The 18177-nt window shown below is 32.8% G+C and overlaps 1 protein-coding gene across 3 annotated transcripts in view; it reads right to left on the reverse strand.

Moving 5' to 3' along the window:
• Window positions 1-17899, reverse strand: part of LOC126905448 (venom metalloproteinase 3) — a 33656-nt gene extending 15757 nt beyond the window's left edge. Inside the window, exons 1-5 of one of the 3 annotated variants that reach the window (XM_050685152.1) lie at window positions 17451-17899; window positions 6008-6204; window positions 3755-3818; window positions 3013-3218; window positions 1029-1115 (exon numbers count right to left, since the gene is read on the reverse strand). In XM_050685152.1, coding sequence (XP_050541109.1) covers window positions 1029-1115; window positions 3013-3218; window positions 3755-3818; window positions 6008-6076 — 426 coding nt within the window. In that variant the 5' untranslated portion in view covers window positions 6077-6204; window positions 17451-17899. The remainder of the gene's footprint in view (window positions 1-1028; window positions 1116-3012; window positions 3219-3754; window positions 3819-6007; window positions 6205-17450) is intronic. The other 2 variants (XM_050685142.1, XM_050685162.1) reach the window with 2 other exon arrangements.
• Between the last annotated feature and the right edge of the window lie 278 nt (window positions 17900-18177).

Below are 18177 nucleotides of genomic sequence, written 5' to 3' on the forward strand. Positions count from 1 at the left end.
TTTTTTTTTTTTTTAATTAAACACTATCTACAGATTTGCGTCGAAGCGTTTTTTATGATAGTGATTTTAACCACTGTCAGATATCATCTATACTGGACCCAACTATGCCACGACCCCACTGTCCCGCCACCCCACTGTGCTGGGTTTTTTTTTTTTGTTGGATTTACAAACTAAAAATTGATTTTGTACTACTCATATAAATAATTTTATGGATTCATTGATCAATAATACGGAATACATAACTTAGCTTTCTGTAAACCGAACCCCATTTATACGAATCATTATTATTATTGTTGCAATATAATTATTTTGTGTGATGTTTGACCATAATTAGAATTTCGCTGATTTGACACTAAGTTCATAAACGGTGCCACTATCTAGTTTAGGGTCAGAGTTATTTTTACCGCAGGATACATCACATTGGAACGAATTATTCAATACAAAGTTATACGTATTGGCTTGAGATAAGGAAAATTAATTTATTATTAATTAATTAATTATTTGATATGTTTGAATACATCGTTATATTATAATGCACGTATTTCGAGTCGATATCAAAGAACTCTACGCGACCTGAGACGACATATTATAACAATACAATAACATTGTGTCGCCGTTTCGGCGCCAAATAAATCCACTTGCCTTTCAGCAATCCGATTTCAACGATTTACAACAAGTTTTGATAAATACTATCACTGTAACATCCTTTGAGTTTTTTAATTAATCGGAACGTTTTCACAATACTATCTTAATTATTTCATTATAGAAAAAAATTAATTAATATTTGCGTTTACATTATTCTTTTCAGACTCATCGTTGTGCTCAACGACCGAACGTCAAATATTTGTCAATTTTAATTTGTTAATTAAAAAATGACCTTTACGTACATCTTTGTGCCATTATTAAATCTAATTGTGTTTTTCTAATGCAATATTCTCTTGTGTACATTATTCGTATTATTATTATGGACGAAATGACTCGGCCTACATACATAGTTCTTACTGCAACTTGACCTTGTGTCAACTTACCATAAGAATTGTCCCATCATTGTGGTCGTTATGTAAGATTAAGGCAGCTCGTTTGTCCACGTCCTGATATGGTACGCCAATGTGTTCCTAAAAATAAAATTTGTTTATTATTAATTACACCTAATATTTTATATTTAATTAGAACATAGTTTTTTTTTATTACATAATTATTTATTTGTGAAACTCTTACGGAAAATAACCTAAATTTTTAGAGCACGCAAAATATTTTATTCATATATGATTATTTTATATACATATATATAAAATATTTTATACCATTAAAGAAAAAAAATTAGATATTTCAAGAGTTTACAATGTAGTAAAAATATAGTTAACATTTTTTTTCTTTGTTGAAAATTTCAAATAAATTTTATTATTATTTAATTTCTGTTATAGTAAAAAAAATGTCTTCATAGACATAATTATAATTTCACTATTGGAAAATATATAAATAAATCAAATGTGGTCATTCTCTTGAAAATTAATTTTTTTATAATTATACCACCTAAATTTATTTTTGTTGAACGTTTAATATAAATATTTAAATGTTGATTTTCTGTATGGTTTTTATTTCTTAATAGGGGAAAGTAAATAATTTTTACTTGACATATATTTTTACCGAAGTGCTACTAATTTAATGATGATAGGTCCAGCAATTATGTTTACTTTCATTAGTTTCATTATCAACCCAACCCAACCGGATATTAGTTTAGTTATTTATATTACAAAAAAACTGCCGATTTATATTCACTTAGACCCCTACTTTAATATAATCTTAATAATTCATTAACAAAAAAATCTTGTAACTTAATTTTTAATACGGTGGTATTTATTATAGTATGTGGGGAAATAAATGTTCAAGTGCTGATAAAATAATACATGAATTGTAATACAGTGATACGCTGTAAAAATTGTTTCTATTAACTTTTCAAAAAAAACAATTAAATTAAGAATGTTAAATAACATTAATGGTTGATGTTAACGTTTTTTACGTTTATTCGAGGAAGTTATCACTTTCGCTGATTTTACTTAAGCCTAATATTATAAACAATTCCCAGTGACCATATTAGACTATATTTTTTAAACAAATGCAAACAAAAGAAAACTGTTGTGTGACTATTAATGTATGTAAATATAAGTAGTTTATTCATAGGACATTAACGTGTAGCACTATTCAGTTGTTCGATTCATTATCTAATACGTTTATTATTGTTTAAAATTCAATTGAATTCACTATTCAGTTATAACTTCAAGGCATTGTCACGATAACTTGTATTTTCTTTAGCATTTCACTATTCCCCGTATCATCACCCACACCTAACTGATAAGTGCATTACATCATGAACACAAACATACTTTGTTTACATGAATAATTAACTCTTGAAGTTAACATAAAATTCGAGTTATACGTGCAAAATGAACAATAAAATTGCTAAATTTTTAATAGTAAATATGCCGTCAATTTTGTCTTTTTCTTTTTCGTAAAAAAACTAAACTGTAGATCTGAATAAATGTAATTTTATAGAAAATTCTATATTTATTTTGAAGCGAAAAGAAATTAAGAATTCTACGGAAGTGAAAATAATTTGAATAAAAAAATAAAGAGGTAAAATTGTTACGTTTTATAATTTTAGAAATAAACCTGTCACGTTTTCAATTGTAAAATGTATTTGGATGAGTTTTGACTTCATATGATCTAATTATTACTCGCACGTTTTTATAGTTAATATTTTTACTTAAACTGCTTACGATTTTATAAATTCCTTTTGTTTGAAATGTATGTGTTTGCAATAAAGTGTTAATCGTTGTTGTAGGTACCCAGATTTATAAATTGTTTATGTAATATGAGTTCAAAGCAATTGTTAAAAACTTATTTACTGAATACTAATATCATACAAATATAACTGACAGTCAAGTTATTGCTTAGCTATTTGTTATAAAATAGAAAATCAAGTGATTAAATAAGATAAAATATTTGTCTTACATCAGGTAGTTCTGTATAATGAATAGTATCTGTTGTTGAATTGTGATGAGCAGTCCATGCTCGCAGCTTGTCACCGGCTACTAAATTGTCGGAGGGTTCTAATTCTAATTCGTGGTGTTCTCCAAATGCCTTCAGCCTTACTCTGTGCGTGTTGGTAGTGTCCCTTCGAACGATAGAATGAGGACTAATAATTTCATAATGAGGAACTGAAAAGTAAAAAAAAAATTTGACTGTTTTAATGTTTTTTTTTTTTACAAGTCGAAATGAATTAATATAATGAAATAAATTACTTTTATACTATATAGTATACGCATATAATGTATACTCATTAATAATATTTTGAATTGCTATTTTTTTATATCTATTTAAGGGAAGTTTATTCCTATTTCTAAGGAGTCTACGTTTTATACGGATTTGTTTACACGCCTAAGTCTCTGATAACTATAATAAAAAAATTATATGATGTTTTTAATTTAATTCAATATTATTTAATATAAAAAAAAAACGGTTTACTATTTTTCGAGATCACGTTATTAAGTAATTAAAAACCTTCAAACTTGTATTAATAAACCGATTCTTTGTCATAGTTTTTCACGTTATAGTTACTCAATTATAATTTAATTTAATTTTAAGTAATAATATTAAAATAGTACTATAACATTAATAACTGGTCACAGGAATATCATTAACAGAATCTTTACTAGTTTTTATATACAGTTCAATGTCAAGACGTTGCACTTACCTTCTGAATGGTGTTCCACATGAAATAAACTTCTCAAGTCGTCAGTATGCATGTGCTCATGTAACTGAAAAAAATAAATAATTATTTATTTGATGTTTATTTTTTGTTCTTAAATCTATTACAGTATGTGGGTAAAAAACAAACTAGTTTCGATTACGCGTCAACGAGAGTGAACAAGTGCTATTGTCGGCCACAAACGACAAGTACATGCCGTTTTACCAATATTGCCCATACGGACGAGCGTTAAAGTATTAATTGATCATTAAAACGGTCGCGTTATGGTGTTCTCAGTAATTAACGAAAATATAGGAAAAAACATTATGTTTTTGGCGTTCGATGAGATAACTGAGCGAAGGCGTTTGTTCCGTGACCACACTCCGTTGCGTAAATACATTAAACATACAGAAATCTATTCTGCTGTTGTTTAACTATGTAGCCGAGTCTGCTGCTGGGATACGAGACCCACCATGATTGTGTAACTTTGTGTTGGTAAGATCATGTTTAGATAAATCTCTGGAGAAACTTGTAGACAGATAACGAAAACTCAACGACTTCCTATAGGCGTGCGAGCCTATGATACGTTCCGGTCGATAAATATAATAATGTTGACAACCCAATAAAAAGATATGCCAGTAAAAATTAATAATAAAAAGAATACACACACGGCAAATCAGATTTCTGGTTTTGCGTGTGTTGATAGCGCCTGTCGTTGACCCAATCCCTTCTTCATCTACCACATGTGCGTTTGACTGTCTTAATGTTTTTATTATGTATTCAGCCCACGATTACTTACATTGTTCCGTTGAGGGTTGTTGATGTGTGTTGCAGTCGCGTTTAACAAATGGTCAGACTTATCGTTGTTATTACTGATAATAATATTATTGTTATTCATTGTCCGGACGACGACGGTACAAAATATAAGACCGGTGTCGTCGCCTAGTCCGTGAGTGACGGATTACCGAAAAATCGATGACCTCGTCTACTGTGGGAAGGTCGTTGGTATCGGAAAAGCCAACGTGGCCCCTATACTATCGAGAGGCATGTTAAATACTAGACCGTTGTTCGACAAGTCCAAGGAGTTATAAAAAAAAAAACACTATATTATTATAATAATCGCTTCATTACCGGAACGCCTCCGTTTCCATTTAACTGGCTAGGAACTTACGAGGTAAAGATGTTGGTTTTTATCGTACGGTCTTATTACGAAAGTTGTTACTTTATACTAAACAGACACCGACAACTTTTATTATTCTTTTTGGCGCTTGACTTTTGTATGGTCTTACAAATGGTATTATAGGAATGTTTTTTTTTTTTTAATATCATTTCACAAGTAATATTTTTTATATTCTAATAAACAGACTGGGTTTTTTTATTTGATAATTGAACAGTATTAATTACCTGTAGACCCAAAAATATTATTTTCATTAGATATTATCTCATGATATTCGGCCAGTCCTTCAAAACAATACAGACTTCCGTATGTAAAATTATTTAAAATCGTCGTAATTTGATTAATTTGAGGTCGAATCAACTAACAATAATATTATTAGTCTGCGTGTCCAAAAATGTGAGCTCTCAAACAACTTTCGAACAAACAACGAAAATGCAGTTTTTAAATCGCAATAAGTTTTCTTATGGTTCAATTAACAGTTCACGCGTCGTTAAATTTAGTATTATTAATTATCGTGTCTGTATATGAGATAGTGCGTCTCTTAACATCTTAATCAATGTTACATTTCTTTTTCTTAAAGAAGTTAAGTCTGAGCTTCACTTAACGAGAAATCCCTGGCCTCAAGCAACGTTACAAGTGATCTGGTTTAACCACATCAATATCTTATGCGGAGGTAAATTACGTAGTGGTTATACAATATTATAATAGTAGAGCAAATAAAGTAGTTCACTTGCGTAAAAAGTCGGCTGACCAGGCGCAGTATTGTCGGTTTAAATGTAACGAACAAGTTGGTCGTTATTTTACGAGTAGCCTGTAGTGATATGAACCAATTTTGTTGCAGCTGCACTACTGTTACCTTAATTAAATCAATCTACGTTTTCTATTGTTTAGCATTGTATTAAACTTACCTCGGGGTCGTTTTGGGGTCTAATCCGCTATCAGTACAGTTGTGTTCATGCGTTTTTTATGGAGTTTTGGCTTCTACCACGTATTATAACAATACTTAAGCCTAGACCTTAGACCTATCTGTTTATAAGCGTGCTTAAATTATACAATTATATAATCATAATAACAATATTTACCGTATTGGCGAAGACTTGCGACACGAACGCCGTTATGCTTATCAAACTCAATGTCGATATGAACGTCATGGTGTATTTGCTCACGACAATGATTTGAGGTGCACAACGAAGGTGGTCAGCAAAGATGTAAAATGTTCTTAGCTTTTTCGATCATTCGACGTTTGGAATGTTCAATGGTAAACACGATTGACAAGTATCTATAAGAATAAAACAAAAATAAACATTTTGCGAAACAGGAAGGCATTTCTTTAAAAAAGGAAGTTGCTGTAACGGCGCATAGTCTTAAAATTACGATTGAAACATGATCGTTTCGTGGTTATTATTTATATTACAGTAAGTGCATAAGTAATATATTCATTAAGCGCGATATTATATTGCCGACGTTTGATGTCCGAGAAACTCGGTAGCTATTGTTTATTAAATCATAATGATAAACATAATAGAGCACCCGGAAGAAGCGCATAGATCGTTTCGCATATAGCACATATAAAATGTAAGATAACATACATGTTTTCATGTATAATTCTAGAACAATAAAGAAGTAAAACATTATATGTGAATTGGTTAAGAGATTATTTTCCACGCTCAATGCGCAAACACATGTGGGTATTTGTTTATGGTTAACAGTTTAAAGTCGCCCACGACTCGAGCAAAATCTTTTATCACACTAATAGTTATTGTAATTTTGAAAAGTTACTCTATGTAAATAGTATGGTATCTCCGTACAGTAAAATAACATTTACATAACAAAATTTGGCGTTAAGTAAAATAAAGATTATTAATTAGCTATATAGGACTTTTCTTTTTAATTCGATCTAGAGTATCGTAGTGATGTTAAAAATTATTTGGTGATCGTTGTAAACGTCGTTTGTGTCTCAAAAGCCATTGGATGCAATGGAATAATACATTTCCTTGATACTTACAGGGCGCTCAATTATTACAGTAAGTGTCGGACGTCAACGACCGGTTTCAAGTCAAATCTTTTGCATTGCCAATAAACCTCGTGGAAGCTCATTTATCTTTACACACTCCGTTAACAAACGCTTTGTACATTAACCATTTTATCGAATTTAAAATGCGCAATGACATGAAAACAGATTACCGTGTGAAACTATCAATGAATAAAAATACATAACTATTGCGTTTTTGACTGTAGGCCAAGAACAAGACGGGGCTGGTTTATGTCGGTGGCCACCGGCAACGGAGCAAAGACCTCTGTCTCTAGTTAGATAAAATTTGCGAACGCCAGTGTTCACAAAGATATTATGTGTCTCTGCCACTGTAAGGTCATGTATATACGTGCAGCTATTATTTGCTTCAATGGAGACAAGAAGGAGACGAGGATCGTGAAAACCGGCTGCTGCGAGGATAATACAAGTTTTTAAAGTGCCATTAATTGGATATATTGTCCTGACTCAACCGCTGGTCATATACTCTTGTACGGGGCACAGGAAAACTGGATTCGATATATATGTATTTATTTCTCATTTTAATTTTATTTTTCAACATAATTATTTTCCTATTACTCGTTGTCCGTTGACTTTTAATGAAAATGTATTATATCTATTACCGTTTTGATATTTTGCATATTGCGCGCCGGTATGTCACGTACGATAATAAATCGCTTCGACAACGATAGGTACTTGATCATTTTTCAATATTTAGTCGTTTTTCATTTCATTCGCAGGTGATCAGTAATCTAGAAAATTGCGTATGCCCATTAAAAAACTACTTGTTATCACATAGGTAATGTGTTTTCATAGTTGCGTGATCATTACAAAATCATCGTTGGCCGGCCGTACACTTTGCCAACACTATCGCGCCGTATTGTCTGCTCGAGACCGAGTGTGAAATAATAAAAAAAAAAAAACCATTTTTTACCATCTACTCGACTGCCAAAGGAGTCACATGGTCGATAATCAGCAGGTTTCTTCGATAGTTTATTGAATATTTAACCGTTGTTAATGACATAGATGTGCACAATGGCATATTGGCGTGTTCATTAATGTTCACCGAAATGACGTAATATTTTGACATTGTCATTAATTTATCGTTTACCGTTTTATTACTACCAAGTACCGACTAAGTACTTGGATTTTAAGACACGTTAGCGAGTACTTATTTAGTTTTAAGAACATTAAAATACGCCATAAAATGAAGTGGTTACATTTAAGAGAATATTTAATTAATATAGACTACGCAATGTGAATCCCATGTTAAAGTATAGTAAAATTAATTTTCTTTGGATTATAGACAACTTAATAGGAAAAAAAAAATTACCTTACTGTCTACACTTAATTTGGCAATTCGCCAAATTCGTAGGTGTACAAAAAGTAAATTGTAATTTAAACAGCTATTTTAAAACTTCAGTCATTTGTGAATAATACAACGTATAAAATACGCGCGTGGAATCCGTTTGGATTTAAAATGATAGCTCAAACAATTTCAGAAAATTTTAATGTTTCCTCAATTTTATAGTTTTAACAGTTTCATTTTACTTTCGCCTACAACTACACTGTATTATTACTATGATTGTAATTAAAGTATATTCGATGTACTTATTTACCTCGGTAGTAATTAATGTAATTTAAGTGGTAGTCTAAATGTTCTCACATTAAGAAAATGAATCTACTGAAACCGAAACCAAACGTAATCATTTTTTTAACACTTAAAACATTAAAATTAAAAATCATTGGTTGTCTTTTATGATTTACATTACGACGAATCTCGACGTCAGTAAAAATTTAACCTGTTTAACGTCATGTTATTAATAACAACTGTCCAAATGGTACCTTTAGATACCTTTCAAAGTCGTAACTTCTATTATGTATACGCGTCTTGAAAATAAAACATGTATACTTATTTTTTTATTGACCTTCTAACTTCATTTTATGGTTATTTATCCTCTTATTAATGACAGTTATTTGTAGACACTCTGGGGCCTTAATGTTTTCAATACGAAGACGCCTAAAACGATTTCGAAATATTTATTCCTATTATTTTTTAAAGCGACTTATACACGCTTATTGTATTGTACTCCAATCCTAGGCCTGCGTACAGGGGCAGAAATAGATGTTTTTGCTGACCCTGACTGGTCTAATTTTTATTAATTGAACCGGTTACAAATAGTGCTTGATAGAATAAATGGTAATTTATTTGGAAATTAAGAGAGAACTATAATACTTTATTGTATAAAATTTCCAAATAAGAGTTTAAAATATGAATTTTTAAAGGTTGCAAGTATCTTAAATTTCTCATAAATACATGTATGGGTGGGTACATAATTTTGTTGCTCTGGACCTGAATCTTTGTGCGCGACTATGAATTCAATAACTCGGTAGTCTAAAAATGTATCCATACCAGCTTCAGCTTCTGAAAACTAGTTTTGGCATGATATCGAAATGTAAAAATCATCCGATCGTTTACTTGGAAAATATCCAAAGTGCTAATGTTTGAATTAAAGCATCAGGTGTAATACTTTTCTGAATGTAAGCGATAATCCGATATAAACTATCAATTTCATTTCTCAATAAAACTGTTTTTATTAAATACGATCTCGCAGCAACGGGAGAAAATTATCAAAAGTGTTTTTTTATACGACAAATTATTTTAGACCACTATCAATGATGATGTAATGTTAAATATCAATTATACGAGATGACGACGTTTGGATCAAGTTAGTCTTTTCATTGGTCAGCTCTTATAATGACACTTTTATGTCATCAATGAATCTATTTTAATTTCACCACATCAATTTTATTCACTTCGTTCTACGTTTCGTTTATCAATTTCCGATGAATACAAAAACACAACAATAGGAAAATACAAATTGTCTACTTGAATGTTAATTTTATCGGTGAAAACACGAATGCGTTTCAAACAAATTGATTTAGTTACTGAACGATGATGAATAATACAAAACTCGTTTCATTCATCATTACAATAAGATATTTTTTGTTGGATAGTAAGCAGTACATTTATTAAAAAATTACCGACGAATTAAAAAATATATGATCAAAGGAAATATTCTTGTATTTCCTGTCTTTGATATGTAGCGGTACTGGTAAAAATTGTACTTAAAAAATAATACAAATGATACATTTTTCTAAAAACAATTTCTCTCGATTATTTTCATATTCAAAAGTTATTTTCTATTTAAATACATTAAGAATTTCCGAACAAGGTAAATATTATAATCGATGTAACGGTTGTTTTTTATATCGTTCATTTGAAATAGTATATTAAAATTAATATTTTAATAGTATCGTTGGGGTCGAATGACGACATTCTTACAAATAAGAATGCTACGCATGAGATAATTGTTTTAAACATTTAAATTATGTCAACATATCGACTGATGGTAAAATAAACGTGTAATAACAACTTTTCCTTGTTATTATTCATTTTTAATCGATATTAAGGTTATGTTATAGATTACCGTAAATTAAAAGATAATGACAACAATAATAGTTGTATTTAAAAATTTACCTTAAATTCAGTAGGACTAAAATTAGTGTCTAAATTTTAATGGATAAATAAATAAAAAAGACAAGAGGAAATTTATTGTTTTTCTTGTATTTTTAACTTTGAGGGTACTTGTTTTTTTTTAACTTTACAATATGGTATAGTATAGCCAAATAAATTTAAATAACGGATGTAAAAAATTAAAAGCAAAAGTCATGAATTAACTTTACTTTCTATTCGTTTTTATAAACTGCTAAAAAATGTATTTGATACATGTCCCTTATTGAAGTGATTATTTACCGGCAAACGTGACGGTTTCCTTATTTTTGACTTCGTGTTCATGACAACGTTTGAGTAAAAGATCAGTCAAAATTGTTGTAAAATTGTGTTTGAAACGTATAGAATTGTGAAAAGTTTTACTAAAAAAACATGTTAGACCAGTAGGTTTCACGAAATCACTTAAAAAATGTAAAAAAAACATGACGTTGTAGAATAGATTTTAGACTCTTCAACGATTTTTAAACAATCCAAAATTTCTTTTAATACTAATATGTTTTTATTATTGCTGTTAAATAGTTTTGTTTATTTAATATACACGAGATCATGTCATAAACGCTGTTACAGCATATAAGGTGTGATTTAATTAGTGCAAGGTGAATTAAAAAGTACGACCAACAAGATTAGCTTTTAAGAGTTAAATAGTCATTATAGCAATCAACAATTAATGTTCCATTGTGATTTTTTCTTGTTGCTCTCGGGCATGATGGCAGATACTTAAAAAATAATCTAGAACAGCTAAGTAGCCAATCGATTAATTACTACTTACTATCTATAGATCTAAATTGAGTTTTTTTTTTTTTCAACTCTGATATTACGCCAAACATAGTAGTTTGCAGTTCGATTTCGACGCTAGTGCAATGAGTTAAGTGGATTATGTATTGCTATAAAATTGGTACCGGCCCTTGGGGAAATGTGCCGAAACTGGACCCGTGTAGGCGTCCTGGTACCATTCCGGTTGTAAGTCTACGCCCTTAGTACACGTTGTTGTGCTTAGGCTGCACTGCACAGGTGCACGATTCGAAACCGTATTACACAAACCGTCTGTTAAAGTTGTACCGACTCTATGACAATAACATTAAAATGGCGCGTGCGTTTTGCATCACGACTGTTATAAAAGCCGTCAATTTTTTTTTAATATAACATATATATATATATATAACTATACCGTAGCGGTCCCATGTGCGTTTGCTTTCACTATCTCCTGCCGCTGCCGCCGTCGAACATCCGAGAAATGAATGTTTTTACTTTCTAGTTTGTTATTATTTTATTATTATAATTATATATAATACCACCGCCTCCCGTGTCTGGAGGGCAAACGCACGCGCTTTTGACCATCACGCGTCAAGGTCGACGTCCACTCTCCGTACAAATGCACTTCCTGCGATTTCATAACGCCAATAATATTATTTTTTTTGTTTTCTTCTGTCGATTTTCAAAGTAATGACAATTGTGGCTCGGTAGGGTAACGCAATGGGACTCTAACGGTACAACGTGCCACTCTCGGGGTTTTCTCGTCGTCCAGGTTCGGACAATACTTTTGTGACAACACAGCTGATGTGCTCTAAGAGATTAACGATCACGACGCCATCCTGCGATCGCTGCCGTCACACGACGATCCGTTGATTTCGACGAACGCGCCACAACCGGTTGGGCGAGATAAATAAAGCGATGGGATACGCATTGAGTTCTTTGGTCTTTTCGTTTTTCTCGGCAGAATAAATTAAAAGCGCCGAGCGAAATGTGTGCTATTTTTCAAGTTTAGGATATGCACAGCCGTTGCTAATGAAGAACATTTAACAAAAATATAGTCCTTTTGTCTGGGCTCCCATGACCACTCGCCGCCATTATAAACGGCTGTTGTGAAATCATACTGGTGTTTTAAACGTCCGTTTTTGTTTCAGCCTCGTAGCAGTTTAATTTTTATTTTTCAGAAAGCGCGTTGGCCCACTAACGGCGCGGGATTAGTATTCTCTCACGTCCATTGTTGTTAATTGGTACAGGATGTGTAAACCTTCCGCACAAATGTGAATTATTTGCAATTCTGTGATACTTGCCAGTTGGCACGTAGAAGGTCTAGGTTAGCACTATAAATAGAGTCATCAAGATGACTTCTGCACAAGATTATGTGGTATGATCAGCATACATTAAGGAAAATGAAACATGTTGGAAATAAACAAATTATAGTATGGGAACCGGTATGACGAAAACTGGATAATAATTCCAGTTTCAAAGTTCATTAATGACACGGCACTATCAAAGTAACCGTTGGTTTTTTTGCATTGCAGAGAAAAGTGGTCGCAATCGTTATACGAATAGCGTTGCTGTTATAAAAAGCCTCGGGCATAGTATTACAAATATTAATAAAAAAAAAATTAGACGTAATAGTTGCGTATGAAGACTAATTTTTTGATATGTCTCATACAGATGAAACGTACACGGTTGCCTGCGGACGGTGTTCATCCGAGCAAACAGTATAAAACTGTACTAGCGTAAGTAAGTGGGACAATGTTCGATGGAGCTTGCAAATGGAATTTTTTTTATTACTTTTAGGCACGTCCGTCTGACAAATCAAGCGTAATTAGGCATTGTGGGCGATGAGTAAAGTGTAAAACGACCATTTCGATAGTTATTAATAATTGTGCAATAGTCGCGTGTCTATTCTGACGGGTGAATAGTTAAATGGATTACGGTAGTAGAAATGACGGTTAACGAGCAATGAACGAAAACAATAATAATTACTGTATGTAAAGTAAACAACACTGGTTTAATGCTGCTTAACGAATTGTGCCCGCGGACGTTTCCCGTGTATGCGAACAGTGAAAGTAATGCATGTGAAAACCTTTGGTAAAAATAATATAACTCGTACAATTTTCTTCAATCAAATTTTGTTTTCCTTTTGTTACCGACAATTTGCACGGAGATCGGAAACTAACTACAATCTCATGAGTGAGATTTCAAGTCGCGGATCGTATCTCACGCGGACCTTGGTCGGCACGCGAGCACTAGTAGCCGAAAATCAATATGTAACTTTTTAATGTTACGCACACACGCCCATAGGATACTCGCGGCAGTCATTCAAGCTACAAACATAAATCCAATGTTTTAAATCAGCGCTGGCTATATTTTATAATTTTTGGATAGAGGTAAATGCTATTTTATTGCTCCCAATAAATTGTGATAAACACGATTATTGTTATTAATATTGCATAATACTTTTACAAGCGTGTGGCTAGTTAAGTTTGAAAAATGACTGTTAAATAATCGATCGATATTGTGTTTTATATCCGCGATGCGTATACCGTCGATCGTTGTCAAGCCGTCTCGTTGTCTTGCAGCGCACGATCAAACAAAAAAACTAAAACGTCAATATTTAAAGAAGACCAAATTATCATCGATTGTTTACTTGGCTCGATGGCATAAAAGTGTTGTCTATTGGCTAAGCATTTATGGTTACATTGATCGAAACCATCGAACGTCTTGCGGAGAACAAAGGACTTATGAACCGTGAAACTATTTCGGTCCAGCCGCTGACCATTTAAGGTCGTTAATGTTGTATGCGGGGCCGAGGAGGACACAAGGACAAGATACCCGCAAACATTTCAGGCTAACCGTATCCATTCTTGCGTATGATACAGCTATTAATTTCTCAGCAATTATTTCGGTATACGCGTACAACGAACGGTTTTCTATTAGCGAGGTTAAACGGCCAAAAGTGAAAAACGTTCCCCTTGACCGGTTCTGTGTTTAATAATATGGATTTGCTGAATTGTTGAATAACACAAGAAGACTCTATTCATTGTTGCGATAATCAATACGAATAAAATTTTTTAGTTATTGTTGTCGGCATCTATTCGTGTAATAATGGCGGCGTATCACAAAAGTCTGAAGTCCAAGTCGGTTGATTACTTATTCGACTTTAACGCACTGTCGGCTAAATATTGCAATTCAAAAAGGCTTTTACAGGGTATGCAAAGTCGTTTTATTGACAGTCGATGACTTGTATCATTCAAAACTACTTTCGCTTTAATTTGTGTTTAGATTACGTTAATAGTTTCGTTCTCGGAAATATCAGAACCACTTGTATGGTTCAAACACAATTGGTTTAATTTTACTTTGGAATATTTCAGGTTAATTTACTCAATTTCTTTCCGATCAATTTGAAAACACGAAAATATCTCATCGAATCTACACGAATTTTAAGTTTACATTTTGCAATCCGTTTTCGCCTTATTTCCTTTTCACTCGGTTGCTACGCGGATTTCAAAAATTATGTTTTTCGCACATAGTATTATGTGTTGCAGACATTAACCAATGTACATTATTTATGATTTCGACATCGACATTATTGTCATATTTCGCCATTTTCGCAGAGCCGCTAACTAGTTTGTACTTAAAATAACAATTACATGTATTTCGTCAAATTACATCCGCCATTATCGATATGTGCTTGACGACCCATAAACTATTGCAGTTTAAGTATTAATAGCTTTATCGCGTGTCATGAGGCGTTCGCCTGTGCCAACGAGTTGAACACACGAATCGACCGAGTACACCGGACGTTTTCTTGTTTATAAATAACAATTCACTTGATACATTACATTTCTTGTGCGCAAAGATGTTATCGATGGAATACCGACTGTAATTCTTAGAAATCGTACCATGTGCGCCTACCCCTAGACAGCATTTACGGATTATAATGATTCACAATGCGATCCGGCAAAACCACAAGGGACCTTGACGTTCAGAATTAAAACATCGGAAGCTATGCCAGAGTTCTAATTGAAAAAGTTTAATTAGGATCATTTGACGTAACACTCGAGTAACGATCTAAAGGATATTCGGTATTTATCTGTCAGGGTAAGGTTGGTTTGGTATTTGGGTTGTTACACAGACTGTTACGACATTTTCGTTTTATTTAATTCTACGCGACCAACACTATTTACTTCGATCCGTTTGCGTGCAACAGACAGCCGCTCTCATTAGTTCTGACAATGATAATAAATATTCATTATATAAGTTATTTATCGTGGACGCAGACAATTGAGGATCCGTTTGAATTTATTATTGTGTTTGATTTGGTTACACTGTTGCACAACGTCTTAGGACGGCTAGTTTTTGTTTTGACGGGTTTTCCTACGAGTACAAGTATTAGATACACAGTGAAAAATGTGTCAGAGCGAGTTGAGAGCCTACTTCGCAAATAATATAACTGTAGATTAAAATAAAAATTGTAGTGACGATATAAATTACGTTTAATGAATTTCAAACGGTCCGTCAAAATTGTAGGCAAAGTGTATAGACATGGAATTATTTTTTATAAAAATATGAACAGTTTTGTTTTATTTGTATTGTTCGATATTTTGTTGCTATTTTATATTTTGTCAGCAACCCGGTATAATAATTATATCATTGTGCTGTTATACGAAAAAACGAAATACTCATTGCGAAATGCGTAAACGGAGTACGGCAATAGGTATTTTATAAAAATACATATTTCATTATTTGGATCAAGGTAAACGAATGTCGTGATCGCCGTACCCCCTTATTTGTTCACTATATATCCGTGTACTTGTCCGGAAATTTACCGACAATTGTGACACAAAAGGGTTTAGAAACGATTTTGTAAATAATATCCACTTGTAGTTTTACAATATACTTATTGTCAAAATTTATTGTACAAAACTGCTGTTTTATAATATGTCAACCGGAATCAATATTTATTTTATTGGTAATTTTTTTCAACGTGTTTTTATATTATTTTATGTAATCGTTACTAACATTGCCTATATGCAAACATTTATGGGTCGGCTATGACCGTTGCACAGTATCCGAAAGCAACGTGTTATTATCTAATTGCTTAAATTTTTTCGAGAGGAAATAAACAAGTGTATTTAATTCGGAGTGTACGTATTACTTTCCCTATGAGTGCTATTTAAACGCACATTAAACACTTTGGATATTATCCGGCGACGTCGATAATTAAAACGGTCCAAACGATTAGGTTTCGATACCAAATCACTGCGCACATATTATGACTTTCCCGATATGATGTTTTCACTTGACAATAGACTATACGAAAAAACAACCTCCGAATTCGATTCGATGTAAATGAGACGAGAAATTTTATCGAATTGATTACGACTTTAGGACAAATCCGCATGTCTTTGAATGACATTTGTATAATAGAATAAAACGTTCAACTCGGGTAAGTGACGGTTATCGGTTGTACCAGCCGTATGTTGATATCGTAGAACGGCTCAGGATTAGACTTAAACGTGCGTAACTGACATTCACAACAAACTTCTCGAGAGACAACGTCGGTGTTGTGGTCGTTTTTAAAACATTTTTGTCGTGACATTATGATTTTCGGTATTACGAAATATCGCAGGTTATGCATTTGTTACTTATTCACTATTTTTTCGTATGTACAGATGTAATGTGATTTCTCTGCTTTGTCTGACCACAATGACTATTGATACGTTTTTTTCTCCCACAACCAGTGCGCAGCTATTGTATTTCACGTTTGTCCTGTGTCTCGTAATACTTTCTTCCGATTGAAATCGCGTAACTCGATTAGTTTGAAAAAAATAATAATTTTTTTTTTTTTCTAATCTATCATTTAAATTCTCGAGGGTCCGTAAAAAAAGTTAAAGGTGTCAAAACATGTGTAAAAATAGCTTTCATATTCAGCATAAAATTTATATGTGTACCTTTCTATTCCATAACGTCAAAATAATAACAACTTTTGCAGCTCGTTGTCATTATGTAAAACCTGTCTGTGGAATCGAGTGCGTGTCGCGCGGTTTCGATTTCGCTTAAAATCTCTTTTGCGATTAAAAAACACACTGCTTTATCCTCTAGTAGGTCGCGCTTTTATTTTTCAAACCTCTATTACATTATTATAACTGTTTGAACTTACCCGTTACGACGATACTGGTTTGATATCCGGCGCGTTTGTAGAAAAGTTGAGACCAGCACAAAAATCACAGATTGATTTAAAATTATTAGGTATTTAACAAAAAAAAAAAAAAATTAAAACTAACGTATATAAATAAAAATTGACGCAGATTATTTTCTTAAGTATTTGTATTCTAATAAAATTAATTTGCAACAGCAATTGGTGGCGGCACGAACCGGCGAGTGTGACGACCACTTTCACTGGCTTAAGACCACTCGACGACTATCCGAACTGTGGCCACAGCCAACGGATAATAAGTAATTCTGGCGTGTGTGTGTGTAAGTGTTTTGTATAATGTCGTTACTACTTCTACTATACTACTGCGACTGTTATATAGTAGTTACTACTACTCGTCACACGTAACTCACGATTACTACTGATACTCTGGCCCAGCGTTGCGCTCGTCGATTCTACCCTACTGCCGCAGTCATCTCTTGCGGCAAATGAACGCGTGTGGTCGATGGGTCTGACCCACCACTTTTTTTTCGCTCACGTGCGTTTTGCCACCAAAACGTCTCGCCCTTCTCTTTACAGTGTTTATGCTAAACGTAAGCTCAAGTTCGATGTCGAAAAACGCACTTTTTAGCTAACGAAATCGCCTGTTAATGACGTTCTGTCAAATATACTTAACCGAGAGACTACTAAAAGACAACAACGCTGAAATTAAAACACTTTATCATAAACACAG

The sequence above is a fragment of the Daktulosphaira vitifoliae genome, unplaced genomic scaffold (genome assembly GCF_025091365.1).
Source record: "Daktulosphaira vitifoliae isolate Bord-2020 unplaced genomic scaffold, ASM2509136v1 Scaffold_1, whole genome shotgun sequence".
In the NCBI taxonomy this organism is placed as follows: Eukaryota; Metazoa; Arthropoda; class Insecta; order Hemiptera; family Phylloxeridae; genus Daktulosphaira; species Daktulosphaira vitifoliae.